Source organism: Brienomyrus brachyistius, unplaced genomic scaffold (assembly GCF_023856365.1).
Source record: "Brienomyrus brachyistius isolate T26 unplaced genomic scaffold, BBRACH_0.4 scaffold58, whole genome shotgun sequence".
NCBI classification, from domain to species: domain Eukaryota; kingdom Metazoa; phylum Chordata; class Actinopteri; order Osteoglossiformes; family Mormyridae; genus Brienomyrus; species Brienomyrus brachyistius.
The window spans coordinates 1,947,648-1,965,523 of record NW_026042333.1 but is presented as its reverse complement, the minus strand read 5'-3'; the positions used below and the strand labels follow the sequence as shown (position 1 = coordinate 1,965,523).

At 45.1% G+C, this 17,876-nt stretch overlaps 1 protein-coding gene across 5 annotated transcripts in view; it reads left to right on the top strand.

Moving 5' to 3' along the window:
* LOC125724954 (NLR family CARD domain-containing protein 3-like) overlaps positions 1-17,876 on the top strand; it is a 115,308-nt gene that overhangs the window by 12,781 nt on the left and 84,651 nt on the right. The window contains exon 7 of one of the 5 annotated variants that reach the window (XM_049001450.1): positions 505-895. The exons of the other annotated variants lie outside the window; for them this stretch is intronic. Coding sequence (XP_048857407.1) covers positions 505-652 — 148 coding nt within the window. The 3' untranslated portion in view covers positions 653-895. Of the gene's footprint in view, positions 1-504; positions 896-17,876 lie in introns of those variants that run through there. 5 annotated transcript variants of the gene reach the window in all.

Sequence of the window (17,876 nt, the reverse complement as noted above, 5' to 3'; positions counted from 1 at the left end):
CCTGCCTCGTGCCCATTGCTTCCGGGATAGGCTCCGGACCCCCTGCGACCCAGTAGGATAAGCGGTTTGGAAAATGGATGGATGGATGGACTGAAGGCAGTGATGTAGTAAAGACAAAAAAGACAAGATTTCCACGACCTTCCTTTGTGTAACAAATAACCAAAGATACCGCATCATACAGAATGGTCCAGTTTTCATTAATAGGGGGAAAACCACTCATATTCGTTTCAGTTCTGGATGCTGTAGGAAGCATTTCTGTAAATACTGGGTGTGATGCGTGACTCTTTGGGTTTGCACTCTGTGTCCATGAGCGGAAGGTCGCAGGTTCAGATCTCCTGGCCGGCAGAGTGATGTCATCACTGGGTCCTTGAGCTGCAGGGGCGCTGGATGCTAGCCGATCCTGCGCTGCGACCCCCAAACTTCCTCTCACCTGTATATGTGTCGCGTGTCTCTTGGAGAGCAAGATGGGAGGGGCGAAAAGACAATTTCCCCATGGTCTAAAAGCACTTTACAGCATCCCTGCCCAAAGCCCCCAGTGAGCAAGTCAGAGGGGACAGTGGCAAGGAAAAACTCCCTAGAAAGAAGAATTCTTGGGAGGAACCAGACTGAAAGGGGGAGCCCATCCTCCAGGGGGCAGCAGAGGAAGCCCTAACCCTAACCAGACTCAAAGGTGGAGCCCATCCTCCAGGGGGCAGCAGAGGAAGTCAAATGATCAAGATGGCAAAGTCCTAATTCACATTATCCCAATTTTAACATTTTAGTCACAAAGCGGGAGGCAGGGAGGTGATGACAGGCAAGTGCTGGAGCTGCTTCAGATGGGAGGGAGAACAGTAGTACGGCAGCAGGGTAAACAGGGAAGATGTCACAGGCAGAAGGGTGAGCAGGTAGGACGTCACAGGTAGTGGAGACGTTGCAGGCAGCGGGGTAGGCAGGACATCTTGATAATTTGGGGTCTCCAGGTAGCACAGCCCAGGAGGAGTAGGGGAAATAAAATGTGCAATTAGCCAAAGTAGGGGAGACTAGAGGCAGTGCTAACAGTTAGGTGAGTGCAGTATGTAAGCTCCGGCAGATATGGCTATGGCAGCATAAGTAGGAGGGAGAGGCAGGTGAGAACGCAGACATGGGGAGTCCCTGAACATCAACACTCCAGTTCCACAAGGGATTGTGAAGCCAGAGTGACAGCACTGACTGTCCAGTTTATCCAAAGCCAATGGCACCGATCCCCACCCAGCTCTACACCTCACACTATAGGTCTGACTGGGAGTGAGCAGTTAGCTAGAGCTAGAACTAGAGTCCCTACAAGCTAAACTAAACAGGTGTGTTTTTAGTCTAGGCTTGAATATTGAGAGTCAGTCTGAATCCCGCACATCCGCTGGAAGACCATTCCACAGCTGAGGAGCTCTATAAGAGAAAGCTCTGCAGCCTGCCTTAGCTCTTTCTACCCTGGGTACTCACAGATATCCTGCTGCTTGAGATGGAAGAAAGCGAGGAGGGTTGTATAAGGCCAGCAGGTTACTAAGGTATTCTGGTGCAAGACTATTCAGTGTTTTATAAGTCAATAGCAGTATTTTGTAGTTAATCCGAGACTTAACTGGAAGCCAATGAAGGGAGCATAGAACAGGGCTAATATAATCACATTTTTTAGTGTTTGTAAGAACTCTGGCTGCTGCATTTTTTACCAGCTGAAGTTTATGTGAGGATCCAGATGGGCACCCAGAAAGGAAGGCATTACAGTATCCAGCCTGGTATTACAGTATCCAGCCTGGCATTACAGTATCCAGCCTGGAAGTTATAAAGGTGTTAGTGTTTCCACTTCATGAAAGGAGAGCATCTTCCGAAGCTTGGCTAGGTTCCGTACATGATAGAACACAGCTTTAGTGATGCTTTTTATGTGAGCATCGAAACATAAATCTGAATCAACCAGAAGACCAAGATCTCTGACCACTGTGTTAGGTTGGGTAGGAAGACCACCAAGGTTGAGGTTGTCAAACTTATTTCAAGCCGCCTACGGACCAGTTAACAGTACTTCTGTTTTTCTGTCTTTAACATAAAGAAATGATTTGCCATCCAGCACCGTTATCTAGTCGACAGTCTTCTAACCGAGAGCTGTGATGCATCATCCGGCTTAACAGATATATATAACTGTGTATCATCAGCAAAACAATGAAACCCAACACCATGATTTCTGATAAACTGACCAATTGGGGACAGCGTGTGGTGCAGTGGGCTAAGCCTGTGTGCCTGTAAGCAGCAGGTCACAGGTTCAAACCCAGCCGCAGCATGTCTGTGGGTCCTTGAGCAAGGCCTGTAACCCCCAGCTCCCTGGGTGCCATTGCAGGTGGCAGCCCTTCGCGGACAGCTTACTCTACATGGAGCAAGCTGAGGGAGGCATAAACACAATTTCACCACAGAGGGATCAATAAAGTATCAGTTGTTGTAGTTATTATTATTATATACAGTGTACAGTAGCAGCCCAGCACTAATCCTTGTGGGACACCATTGTAGGAATATTTAGCTTGGGTAAATTTTGATATCTCTACCAATATGCTTGGAAATTAATTAGATTTTAATTAATTATTATTTAATGATGTTTATTAACTAAAAGTAAAGCAAGCACAGTTTGTGGAAACACGACCCTAAAGTCATAAAGCAGGTTAATAGAACTGCTTAGGTTGTTAGAATGAAAGGAAGCTGGTTTACTTGTTTGCAGAGTGGAGGGGGTCTTGGCAGTAGGTTGCAGAGGTGATGAGCTGAGGGAATGGTAGCACCCAAGAAGGCGCGGCGTCTGGAGCGGTTGTTGGAGTGGAGCCTCTTGGATTCTCTCTCCTTGTGAAGCTTTAAGGTGAAAGGCTCTGTCTTGGTTGCAGTTCTCTGTTGGGTAGCAGGCCTTCACCGGCAGGCTTCAGGAGGGCTTCTCACGGGCTGCTCTTCTCCCGGGGCTTCTCTTCTCCTCCCTCTGCGGGGCTGATGTTCTCCTCTGCTCCTCTCTCTTCTTCCCCCTGCTCTGCTCTGAGGTGCCATGTCTTATGGTCTAAGGTTCATGAATAGGGATGACCAGGAATTGGACACCTGAAGCACTGGCTGATCATCTAGTTGGTGGCTTACGGAGGGGTGTCTGTGACAGTCCTTTTGGTATTCATGACTAGACTGGTACCACTTTACCGAGGATTTTCATTAAACTGGTGTAACTACATACAGTTTCATGGTAACCACTGACCAGATTTGGAATCAGGAGTGATTTTCCATCAGTTTGACACCAATCATGCCATACCAGCCTGGTGGGTCACACCTCATACCATCTGTTTTAATGAATTAACAATTTCTGATATTATGTATGTTAATAAATCCCATCCATATACATCAACAGAGGTTCCTACTTTGGATCATTTGTACAGACATTGCATTACATATTCACATTTAAACAGCACATCTTACCCTTAGATAGACGTGGCTGTTAGTTTGTGGTCATACCAATTTAAATTGCATATCTGGGAACAACATATTTTGGTTGGTGTGGATTATCCCAATTATCTGCTCTCCAGAATTGATAATATACACATTGATTCAGTCTTTTAATGCAGAATAGTAGAGGACAAAGAAGTGCTAATGGACCACAAAGATCAGATGAGGGCCACAGAGGATTGTGGGAAAGGGGGGGGGGTTGTTAAACAAAGAAAGAAAGAACCTCTGATAGTTAGGAGCCACACTAAGATACCTGGTTACATTATTTAATTTTCAAGATTCCTCTGGGATAATCATGAGAGTATGTATGCAGGGGTAGCTAAACACTAAGATTGTCTAAGGACACACAAACATAACCTGTCTGGATATCGAGACTAATAGTCATGAGTAAATCAATATACAGGGAATACAAAGGCCGAATTTAAAAGAAACTTTCTTTAGGGTGTAGGGTGAATGTGTGGTATGTAAGGCAGGATGTATGGGGAGGGGGTTGTGTGCCAAGTTGTGGGGCCCCTATCCTTGAGGTCCACTCTGCTGTCCGTAGGTCCCTAAATCTTTGGGCCATAAAAGATGGAATGCTGGCCTCCCTTGTTATCTGTGTCTATCTGTGTATGTGCGTGTGTGTGTATGTGTGTGTGGGGTCACTGACCCCCCTTTTGTGCCTAGGCCAGCGAGTACCTCTCATACCAGACTAGGCCTTGTCTCAGGCAGCCTGGAATCTCAGCCCTGTCGTATGTATGTGTGTGATATTACACCATATTTGACTTTAGTGATCTTGGAAGATTCATTGTTCACGTTGACAAACTGATAACGATCAGTTAAAAAAGAGCCAAACCAAGAGAGGGCTGTCTCCTTAATGCCAACCACAGATTCTAGCTGCTCCAAGAGGATATTATGGTTCACAGTATCGAATGCTGCAGTTAAGTCTAGTAATACCAACAGAGATATACAGCCACTGTCAGAAGCCATAAGCAAATCATTCACTACTTTGACTTTGGCTGTTTCTGTGCTGTGGTTTGGTCCAGAGTCAGACTGATATAATTCATTAGCATTATTTTTCTGTAGGAAAGAAGACAGCTGGCGAGCAACAGCTTTTCCAGGATCTTTGAAATGAACAGAAGATTTGAGATTGATTTATAATTTGTAAATAAAATATTTTTTTATAAAAGTGGAGCTACAAGATCTAGGTGCTGCGAAGCGATTTCTCCATGTGCACAGTTACCTGTTCAAGTTCATTTTCACACGGGGCTTCAGATATACGGCTGAAGGACTGTGGAAGTTGGTTGAGAAACACTGTTGTAGTGAATGAGGCAATGGAACGTCTGATACTGTACTTTGGACCTGGAGCTGAAGGGAGGCTATACTGTATATCAAATGTTAACAAGTAATGATCTGAAAGCAGAGGATTCTGAGCTATAATAGATATGTGATCCACCAGGACACCATGGCTAGGAATCAAATCCAGGGTGTGGTTACAGGCATGAGTAGGCCGACTACATTCTGACAAACGCCTACAGAGTCTAGGATAGCAGAAAACATTGTTGTTAAAGGATCACTGTCGTTCTCAATATCAATATTAATTTCACGGCTTTGTCAGTAGTGATCACCAGGATTGTTGAAAAATCTGCAAACTCCAGGGACCAGGCGGTCTATACACAATAACAATGGTGATTGGAGGTTAGGGACCAGGCGGTCTATACACAATAACAATGGTGATTTGAGGTTAGGGAACAGGCAATCTATACACAATAACAATGCTGATTGGAGGTTAGGGATCATGCGGTCTATACACAATAACAATAGTGATTGGAGGTTAGGGACCAGGCGGTCTATACACAATAACAATGGTGATTGGAGTTTAGGGACCAGGTGGTCTATACACAATAACAATAGTGATTGGAGGTTAGGGACCAGGCAATCTACACACAATAACAATGCTGATTGGAGGTTAGGGATCAGGCGGTCTATACACAATAACAATGGTGATTGGAGGTTAGGGACCAGCCAGTCTATACACAATAACAATGCTGATTGGAGGTTAGGGACCAGGTGGTCTATACACAATAACAATGGTGATTGGAGGTTAGGGACCAGCCGGTCTTTACACAATAAGAATGGTGATTGGAGGTTAGGGACAGCCGGTCTATACACAATAACAATGGTGATTGGAAGTTAGGGACCAGCCTGTCTATACAGAATAAGAATGGTGATTGGAGGTTAGGGACCAGCCGGTCTATACAGAATAACAATGGTGATTAGAGGTTAGGGACCAGATGGTTTATACACAATAGCAATGGTGATTAGAGGTTAGGGACCAGCCGGTCTATACACAATAACAATGGTGATTGGAGGTTAGAGACCAGGCAATCTATACACAATAACAATGCTGATTGGAGGTTAGGGATCAGGCGGTCTATTCACAAAAACAATAGTGATTGGAGGTTAGGGATCAGGCGGTCTATACACAATAACAATAGTGATTGGAGGTTAGGGACCAGGCGGTCTATACACAGTAGCAATGGTGATTGGAGGTTAGGGACTAGACAGTCTATACACCATAATAAAGGTGATTGGAGGCCAGGGACCAGCCGGTCTATACACAATAACAATGGTGATTCGAGGTTAGGGACCAGGCAGTCTATACACAGTAGCAATGGTGATTGGAGGTCAGGGACCAGCCGGTCTATACACAATAAGAATGGTGATTGGAGGTTAGGGACCAGCCGGTCTATACACAATAAGAATGGTGATTGGAGGTTAGGGACCACCCGGTCTATACAGAATAAGAATGGTGATTGGAGGTTAGGGACCAGCCGGTCTATACACAATAAGAATGGTGATTGGAGGTTAGGGACCAGCCGGTCTATACACAATAACAATGGTGATTGGAGGTTAGGGACCAGCCGGTCTATACAGAATAAAAATGGTGATTGGAGGTTAGGGACCAGCCGGTCTATACAGAATAACAATGGTGATTGGAAGTTAGGGACCAGGCAATCTATACACAATAACAATGCTGATTGGAGGTTAGGGATCAGGCGGAATATACAGAATAAGTATGGTGATTGGAGGTTAGGGACCAGCCGGTCTATACACAATAAGAATGGTGATTGGAGGTTAGGGACCAGCCGGTCTATACACAATAACAATGGTGATTGGAGGTTAGGGACCAGCCGGTCTATACACAATAACAATGGTGATTGGAGGTTAGGGATCAGGCAGTCTATACACAATAACAATGGTGATTGGAGGTTAGGGACCAGCCAGTCTATGCACAATAAGAATGGTGATTGGAGGTTAGGGACCAGGTGGTCTATGCACAATAACAATGGTGATTGGAGGTTAGGGACCAGCCAGTCTATACAGAATAAGAATGGTGATTGGAGGTTAGGGACCAGCCGGTCTATACACAATAAAAATGGTGATTGGAGGTTAGGGACCAGGCGGTCTATACACAATAACAATGGTGATTGGGGGTTAGGGACCAGGCGGTCTATACACAATAACAATGGTGATTGGAGGTTAGGGACCAGCTGGTCTATACAGAATAAGAATGGTGATTGGAGGTTAGGGAACAGGCGGTCTATAAACAGTAGCAAAGGTGATTGGAGGTTAGGGACTAGACGGTCTATACACAATAATAAAGGTTATTGGAGGCCAGGGACCAGCCGGTCTATACACAATAACAATGGTGATTCGAGGTTAGGGACCAGGCAGTCTATACACAGTAGCAATGGTGATTGGAGGTCAGGGACCAGCCGGTCTATACACAATAACAATGGTGATTCGAGGTTAGGGACCAGCCGGTCTATACACAATAAGAATGGTGATTGGAGGTTAGGGACCACCCGGTCTATACAGAATAAGAATGGTGATTGGAGGTTAGGGACCAGCCGGTCTATACACAATAAGAATGGTGATTGGAGGTTAGGGACCAGCCGGTCTATACACAATAACAATGATGATTGGAGGTTAGGGACGAGCCGGTCTATACAGAATAAGAATGGTGATTGGAGGTTAGGGACCAGCCGGTCTATACAGAATAACAATGGTGATTGGAGGTTAGGGACCAGGCAATCTATATACAATAACAATGGTGATTGGAGGTTAGGGACCAGCCGGTCTATACACAATAACAATGGTGATTGGAGGTTAGGGATCAGGCAGTCTATACACAATAACAATGGTGATTGGAGGTTAGGGACCAGCCAGTCTATGCACAATAAGAATGGTGATTGGAGGTTAGGGACCAGGTGGTCTATACACAATAACAATGGTGATTGGAGGTTAGGGACCAGCCAGTCTATACAGAATAAGAATGGTGATTGGAGGTTAGGGACCAGCCGGTCTATACACAATAAGAATGGTGATTGGAGGTTAGGGACCAGGCGGTCTATACACAATAAAAATGGTGATTGGAGGTTAGGGACCAGGCGGTCTATACACAATAACAATGGTGATTGGGGGTTAGGGACCAGGCGGTCTATACACAATAACAATGGTGATTGGAGGTTAGGGACCAGCTGGTCTATACAGAATAAGAATGGTGATTGGAGGTTAGGGAACAGGCGGTCTATAAACAGTAGCAATGGTGATTGGAGGTTAGGGACTAGACGGTCTATACACAATAATAAAGGTTATTGGAGGCCAGGGACCAGCCGGTCTATACACAATAACAATGGTGATTCGAGGTTAGGGACCAGGCAGTCTATACACAGTAGCAATGGTGATTGGAGGTCAGGGACCAGCCGGTCTATACACAATAACAATGGTGATTCGAGGTTAGGGACCAGCCGGTCTATACACAATAAGAATGGTGATTGGAGGTTAGGGACCACCCGTTCTATACAGAATAAGAATGGTGATTGGAGGTTAGGGACCAGCCGGTCTATACACAATAAGAATGGTGATTGGAGGTTAGGGACCAGCCAGTCTATACACAATAACAATGATGATTGGAGGTTAGGGACGAGCCGGTCTATACAGAATAAGAATGGTGATTGGAGGTTAGGGACCAGCCGGTCTATACAGAATAACAATGGTGATTGGAGGTTAGGGACCAGGCAATCTATATACAATAACAATGCTGATTGGAGGTTAGGTATCAGGCGGTCTATACAGAATAAGAATGGTGATTGGAGGTTAGGGACCTGCCGGTCTATACAGAATAAGAATGGTGATTGGAGGTTAGGGACCAGCCGGTCTATACACAATAAGAATGGTGATTGGAGGTTAGGGACCAGCCGGTCTATACACAATAACAATGGTGATTGGAGGTTAGGGACCAGGCAATCTATACACAATAACAATGCTGATTGGAGGTTAGGGATCAGGCGGTATATACAGAATAAGAATGGTGATTGGAGGTTAGGGATCAGGCGGTATATACAGAATAAGAATGGTGATTGGAGGTTAGGGACCAGCCGGTCTATACACAATAAGAATGGTGATTGGAGGTTAGGGACCAGCCGGTCTATACACAATAAAAATGGTGATTGGAGGTTAGGGACCAGCCGGTCTATACAGAATAAAAATGGTGATTGGAAGTTAGGGACCAGGCAATCTATACACAACAACAATGCTGATTGGAGGTTAGGGATCAGGCGGTCTATACAGAATAAGAATGGTTATTGGAGGTTAGGGACCAGCCGGTCTATACAGAATAAGAATGGTGATTGGAGGTTAGGGACCAGCCGGTCTATACACAATAAGAATGGTGATTGGAGGTTAGGGACCAGCCGGTCTATACACAATAACAATGGTGATTGGAGGTTAGGGACCAGGCAATCTATACACAATAACAATGCTGATTGGAGGTTAGGGATCAGGCGGAATATACAGAATAAGTATGGTGATTGGAGGTTAGGGACCAGCCGGTCTATACACAATAAGAATGGTGATTGGAGGTTAGGGACCAGCCGGTCTATACACAATAACAATGGTGATTGGAGGTTAGGGACCAGCCGGTCTATACACAATAACAATGGTGATTGGAGGTTAGGGATCAGGCAGTCTATACACAATAACAATGGTGATTGGAGGTTAGGGACCAGCCAGTCTATGCACAATAAGAATGGTGATTGGAGGTTAGGGACCAGGTGGTCTATGCACAATAACAATGGTGATTGGAGGTTAGGGACCAGCCAGTCTATACAGAATAAGAATGGTGATTGGAGGTTAGGGACCAGCCGGTCTATACACAATAAGAATGGTGATTGGAGGTTAGGGACCAGGCGGTCTATACACAATAAAAATGGTGATTGGAGGTTAGGGACCAGGCGGTCTATACACAATAACAATGGTGATTGGGGGTTAGGGACCAGGCGGTCTATACACAATAACAATGGTGATTGGAGGTTAGGGACCAGCTGGTCTATACAGAATAAGAATGGTGATTGGAGGTTAGGGAACAGGCGGTCTATAAACAGTAGCAAAGGTGATTGGAGGTTAGGGACTAGACGGTCTATACACAATAATAAAGGTTATTGGAGGCCAGGGACCAGCCGGTCTATACACAATAACAATGGTGATTCGAGGTTAGGGACCAGGCAGTCTATACACAGTAGCAATGGTGATTGGAGGTCAGGGACCAGCCGGTCTATACACAATAACAATGGTGATTCGAGGTTAGGGACCAGCCGGTCTATACACAATAAGAATGGTGATTGGAGGTTAGGGACCACCCGGTCTATACAGAATAAGAATGGTGATTGGAGGTTAGGGACCAGCCGGTCTATACACAATAAGAATGGTGATTGGAGGTTAGGGACCAGCCGGTCTATACACAATAACAATGATGATTGGAGGTTAGGGACGAGCCGGTCTATACAGAATAAGAATGGTGATTGGAGGTTAGGGACCAGCCGGTCTATACAGAATAACAATGGTGATTGGTTAGGGACCAGGCAATCTATATACAATAACAATGCTGATTGGAGGTTAGGTATCAGGCGGTCTATACAGAATAAGAATGGTGATTGGAGGTTAGGGACCTGCCGGTCTATACAGAATAAGAATGGTGATTGGAGGTTAGGGACCAGCCGGTCTATACACAATAAGAATGGTGATTGGAGGTTAGGGACCAGCCGGTCTATACACAATAACAATGGTGATTGGAGGTTAGGGACCAGGCAATATATACACAATAACAATGCTGATTGGAGGTTAGGGATCAGGCGGTATATACAGAATAAGAATGGTGATTGGAGGTTAGGGACCAGCCGGTCTATACACAATAAGATTGGTGATTGGAGGATAAGGACCAGCCGGTCTATACACAATAATAATGGTGATTGGAGGTTAGGGACCAGCCGGTCTATACAGAATAAGAATGGTGATTGGAGGTTAGGGACCAGCCGGTCTATACAGAATAACAATGGTGATTGGAGGTTAGGGACCAGGTGGTCTATACACAATAACAATGGTGATTGGAGGTTAGGGACCAGCCGGTCTTTACACAATAAGAATGGTGATTGGAGGTTAGGGACAGCCGGTCTATACACAATAACAATGGTGATTGGAGGTTAGTGATCAGCCAGTCTATACAGAATAAGAATGGTGATTGGAGGTTAGGGACCAGGTGGTCTATACACAATAGCAATGGTGATTGGAGGTTGGGGACCAGCCGGTCTTTACACAATAAGAATGGTGATTGGAGGTTAGGGACAGCCGGTCTATACACAATAACAATGGTGATTGGAGGTTAGTGATCAGCCGGTCTATACAGAATAAGAATGGTGATTGGAGGTTAGGGACCAGCTGGTCTATAAACAATAAGAATGGTGATTGGAGGTTAGGGACCAGCCCGTCTATAAAGAATACGAATGGTGATTGGAGGTTAGGGACCAGCCGGTCTATACAGAATTAGAATGGTGATTGGAGGTTAGGGACCAGCCGGTCTATACACAATAAGAATGTTGATTGGAGGTTAGGGACCAGGCGGTCTATACACAATAAAAATGGTGATTGGAGGATAGGGACCAGGCGGTCTATACACAATAACAATGCTGATTGGAGATTAGGGATGAGGCGGTCTATACACAATAACAATGGTGATTGGAGGTTAAGGCCAGGCGGTCTATACACAATAACAATGGTGATTGGAGGTTAGGGACCAGCTGGTCTATACAGAATAAGAATGGTGATTAGAGGTTAGGGACCAGGCGGTGTATACACAATAACAATGGTGATTGTAGGTTAGAGACCAGGCAATCTATACACAATAATAATGCTGATTGGAGGTTAGGGATCAGGCGGTCTATTCACAATAACAATAGTGATTGGAGGTTAGGGACCAGGCGGTCTATACACAATAACAATGGTGATTGGAGGTTTGGGACCAGCCGGTCTATACAAAATAAGAATGGTGATTAGAGGTTAGGGAACAGGCGGTCTATACACAATAACAATGCTGATTGGAGGTCAGGGACCAGCCGGTATATGCACAATAACAATGGTGATTGGAGGTTAGGGACCAGCCGGTCTATACAGAATAAAAATGGTGATTAGAGGTTAGGGACCAGGCGGTCTATACACAATAACAATGGTGATTGGAGGTTAGAGACCAGGCAATCTATACACAATACCAATGCTGATTGGAGGTTAGGGATCAGGCGGTCTATACACAATAACAATGGTGATTGTAGGTTAGGGACCAGGCAGTCTATACACAATAACAATGGTGATTGGAGGTTAGGGACCAGCCGGTCTATACAGAATAAGAATGGTGATTAGAGGTTAGGGACCAGGCGGTCTATACACAATAACAATGGTGATTGGAGGTTAGAGACCAGGCAATTTATACACAATAACAATGCTGATTGGAGGTTAGGGATCAGGCGGTCTATACACAATAACAATGGTGATTGGAGGTTAGGGACCAGGCGGTCTTTACACAATAAGAATGGTGATTGGAGGTTAGGGACAGCCGGTCTATACACAATAACAATGGTGATTGGAGGTTAGTGATCAGCCGGTCTATACAGAATAAGAATGGTGATTGGAGGTTAGGGACCAGCTGGTCTATAAACAATAAGAATGGTGATTGGAGGTTAGGGACCAGCCGGTCTATAAAGAATAAGAATGGTGATTGGAGGTTAGGGACCAGCCGGTCTATACAGAATAAGAATGGTGATTGGAGGTTAGAGACCAGGCAATCTATACACAATAATAATGCTGATTGGAGGTTAGGGATCAGGCGGTCTATTCACAATAACAATAGTGATTGGAGGTTAGGGACCAGGCGGTCTATACACAATTACAATGGTGATTGGAGGTTTGGGACCAGCCGGTCTATACAAAATAAGAATGGTGATTAGAGGTTAGGGAACAGGCGGTCTATACACAATAACAATGCTGATTGGAGGTCAGGGACCAGCCGGTATATGCACAATAACAATGGTGATTGGAGGTTAGGGACCAGCCGGTCTATACAGAATAAAAATGGTGATTAGAGGTTAGGGAACAGGCGGTCTATACACAATAACAATGGTGATTGGAGGTTAGAGACCAGGCAATCTATACACAATACCAATGCTGATTGGAGGTTAGGGATCAGGCGGTCTATACACAATAACAATGGTGATTGGAGGTTAGGGACCAGGCAGTCTATACACAATAACAATGGTGATTGGAGGTTAGGGACCAGCCGGTCTATACAGAATAAGAATGGTGATTAGAGGTTAGGGACCAGGCGGTCTATACACAATAACAATGGTGATTGGAGGTTTGAGACCAGGCAATTTATACACAATAACAATGCTGATTGGAGGTTAGGGATCAGGCGGTCTATACACAATAACAATGGTGATTGGAGGTTAGGGACCAGGCGGTCTTTACACAATAAGAATGGTGATTGGAGGTTAGGGACAGCCGGTCTATACACAATAACAATGGTGATTGGAGGTTAGTGATCAGCCGGTCTATACAGAATAAGAATGGTGATTGGAGGTTAGGGACCAGCCGGTCTATACAGAATAAGAATGGTGATTGGAGGTTAGGGACCAGGCGGTCTATACACAATAAAAATGGTGATTGGAGGTTAGGGATCAGGCGGTCTATACACTATAACAATGGTGATTGGCGGTTAGGGACCAGGCGGTCTATACACAATAACAATGGTGATTGGAGGTTAGGGACCAGCCGGTCTATACAGAATAAGAATGGTGATTAGAGGTTAGGGAACAGCCGGTCTATACACAATAGCAATGGTGATTGGAGGTTAGGGACTAGACGGTCTATACACAATAATAAAGGTGATTGGAGGCCAGGGACCAGCCGGTCGATACACAATAACAATGGTGCTTCGAGGTTAGGGACCAGGCGATCTATACACAGTAGCAATGGTGATTGGAGGTTAGGGACTAGACGGTCTATACACAATAAGAATGGTGATTGGAGGTTAGGGACCACCCGGTCTATACAGAATAAGAATGGTGATTGGAGGTTAGGGACCAGCCGGTCTATACACAATAACAATGGTGATTGGAGGTTACGGACCAGCCGGTCTATACAGAATAAGAATGGTGATTGGAGGTTAGGGACCAGCCGGTCTATACAGAATAAGAATGGTGATTGGAGGTTAGGGACCAGCCGGTCTATACAGAATAACAATGGTGATTGGAGGTTAGGGACCAGGCAATCTATACACAATAACAATGCTGATTGGAGGTTAGGGATCAGGCGGTCTATATACAATAACAATGGTGATTGGAGGTTAGGGACCAGCCAGTCTATGCACAATAAGAATGGTGATTGGAGGTTAGGGACCAGGTGGTCTATACACAATAACAATGGTGATTGGAGGTTAGGGACCAGCCGGTCTTTACACAATAAGAATGGTGATTGGAGGTTAGGGACAGCCGGTCTATACACAATAACAATGGTGATTGGAGGTTAGTGATCAGCCTGTCTATACAGAATAAGAATGGTGATTGGAGGTTAGGGACCAGGTGGTCTATACACAATAGCAATGGTGATTGGAGGTTGGGGACCAGCCGGTCTTTACAGAATAAGAATGGTGATTGGAGGTTAGGGACAGCCGGTCTATACACAATAACAATGGTGATTGGAGGTTAGAGACCAGGCAATCTATACACAATACCAATGCTGATTGGAGGTTAGGGATCAGGCGGTCTATACACAATAACAATGGTGATTGGAGGTTAGGGACCAGGCAGTCTATACACAATAACAATGGTGATTGGAGGTTAGGGACCAGCCGGTCTATACAGAATAAGAATGGTGATTAGAGGTTAGGGACCAGGCGGTCTATACACAATAACAATGGTGATTGGAGGTTTGAGACCAGGCAATTTATACACAATAACAATGCTGATTGGAGGTTAGGGATCAGGCGGTCTATACACAATAACAATGGTGATTGGAGGTTAGGGACCAGGCGGTCTTTACACAATAAGAATGGTGATTGGAGGTTAGGGACAGCCGGTCTATACACAATAACAATGGTGATTGGAGGTTAGTGATCAGCCGGTCTATACAGAATAAGAATGGTGATTGGAGGTTAGGGACCAGCCGTTCTATACAGAATAAGAATGGTGATTAGAGGTTAGGGAACAGCCGGTCTATACACAGTAGCAATGGTGATTGGAGGTTAGGGACTAGACGGTCTATACACAATAATAAAGGTGATTGGAGGCCAGGGACCAGCCGGTCGATACACAATAACAATGGTGCTTCGAGGTTAGGGACCAGGCGATCTATACACAGTAGCAATGGTGATTGGAGGTTAGGGACTAGACGGTCTATACACAATAATAAAAGTGATTGGAGGTCAGGGACCAGCCGGTCTATACACAATAACAAAGGTGATTCGAGGTTAGGGACCAGCCGGTCTATACACAATAAGAATGGTGATTGGAGGTTAGGGACCACCCGGTCTATACAGAATAAGAATGGTGATTGGAGGTTAGGGACCAGCCGGTCTATACACAATAACAATGGTGATTGGAGGTTACGGACCAGCCGGTCTATACAGAATAAGAATGGTGATTGGAGGTTAGGGACCAGCCGTTCTATACAGAATAAGAATGGTGATTGGAGGTTAGGGACCAGCCGGTCTATACAGAATAACAATGGTGATTGGAGGTTAGGGACCAGGCAATCTATACACAATAACAATGCTGATTGGAGGTTAGGGATCAGGCGGTCTATATACAATAACAATGGTGATTGGAGGTTAGGGACCAGCCAGTCTATGCACAATAAGAATGGTGATTGGAGGTTAGGGACCAGGTGGTCTATACACAATAACAATGGTGATTGGAGGTTAGGGACCAGCCGGTCTTTACACAATAAGAATGGTGATTGGAGGTTAGGGACAGCCGGTCTATACACAATAACAATGGTGATTGGAGGTTAGTGATCAGCCGGTCTATACAGAATAAGAATGGTGATTGGAGGTTAGGGACCAGGTGGTCTATACACAATAGCAATGGTGATTGGAGGTTGGGGACCAGCCGGTCTTTACAGAATAAGAATGGTGATTGGAAGTTAGGGACCAGGCAATCTATACACAACAACAATGCTGATTGGAGGTTAGGGATCAGGCGGTCTATACAGAATAAGAATGGTTATTGGAGGTTAGGGACCAGCCGGTCTATACAGAATAAGAATGGTGATTGGAGGTTAGGGACCAGCCGGTCTATACACAATAAGAATGGTGATTGGAGGTTAGGGACCAGCCGGTCTATACACAATAACAATGGTGATTGGAGGTTAGGGACCAGGCAATCTATACACAATAACAATGCTGATTGGAGGTTAGGGATCAGGCGGAATATACAGAATAAGTATGGTGATTGGAGGTTAGGGACCAGCCTGTCTATACACAATAAGAATGGTGATTGGAGGTTAGGGACCAGCCGGTCTATACACAATAACAATGGTGATTGGAGGTTAGGGACCAGCCGGTCTATACACAATAACAATGGTGATTGGAGGTTAGGGATCAGGCAGTCTATACACAATAACAATGGTGATTGGAGGTTAGGGACCAGCCAGTCTATGCACAATAAGAATGGTGATTTTAGGTTAGGGACCAGGTGGTCTATGCACAATAACAATGGTGATTGGAGGTTAGGGACCAGCCAGTCAATACAGAATAAGAATGGTGATTGGAGGTTAGGGACCAGCCGGTCTATACACAATAAGAATGGTGATTGGAGGTTAGGGACCAGGCGGTCTATACACAATAAAAATGGTGATTGGAGGTTAGGGACCAGGCGGTCTATACACAATAACAATGGTGATTGGGGGTTAGGGACCAGGCGGTCTATACACAATAACAATGGTGATTGGAGGTTAGGGACCAGCTGGTCTATACAGAATAAGAATGGTGATTGGAGGTTAGGGAACAGGCGGTCTATAAACAGTAGTAATGGTGATTGGAGGTTAGGGACTAGACGGTCTATACACAATAATAAAGGTTATTGGAGGCCAGGGACCAGACGGTCTATACACAATAACAATGGTGATTCGAGGTTAGGGACCAGCCGGTCTATACAGAATAAGAATGGTGATTGGAGGTTAGGGACCAGCCGGTCTATACACAATAAGAATGGTGATTGGAGGTTAGGGACCAGCCGGTCTATACACAATAACAATGATGATTGGAGGTTAGGGACGAGCCGGTCTATACAGAATAAGAATGGTGATTGGAGGTTAGGGACCAGCCGGTCTATACAGAATAACAATGGTGATTGGAGGTTAGGGACCAGGCAATCTATATACAATAACAATGGTGATTGGAGGTTAGGGACCAGCCGGTCTATACACAATAACAATGGTGATTGGAGGTTAGGGATCAGGCAGTCTATACACAATAACAATGGTGATTGGAGGTTAGGGACCAGCCAGTCTATGCACAATAAGAATGGTGATTGGAGGTTAGGGACCAGGTGGTCTATACACAATAACAATGGTGATTGGAGGTTAGGGACCAGCCAGTCTATACAGAATAAGAATGGTGATTGGAGGTTAGGGACCAGCCGGTCTATACACAATAAGAATGGTGATTGGAGGTTAGGGACCAGGCGGTCTATACACAATAAAAATGGTGATTGGAGGTTAGGGACCAGGCGGTCTATACACAATAACAATGGTGATTGGGGGTTAGGGACCAGGCGGTCTATACACAATAACAATGGTGATTGGAGGTTAGGGACCAGCTGGTCTATACAGAATAAGAATGGTGATTGGAGGTTAGGGAACAGGCGGTCTATAAACAGTAGCAATGGTGATTGGAGGTTAGGGACTAGACGGTCTATACACAATAATAAAGGTTATTGGAGGCCAGGGACCAGCCGGTCTATACACAATAACAATGGTGATTCGAGGTTAGGGACCAGGCAGTCTATACACAGTAGCAATGGTGATTGGAGGTCAGGGACCAGCCG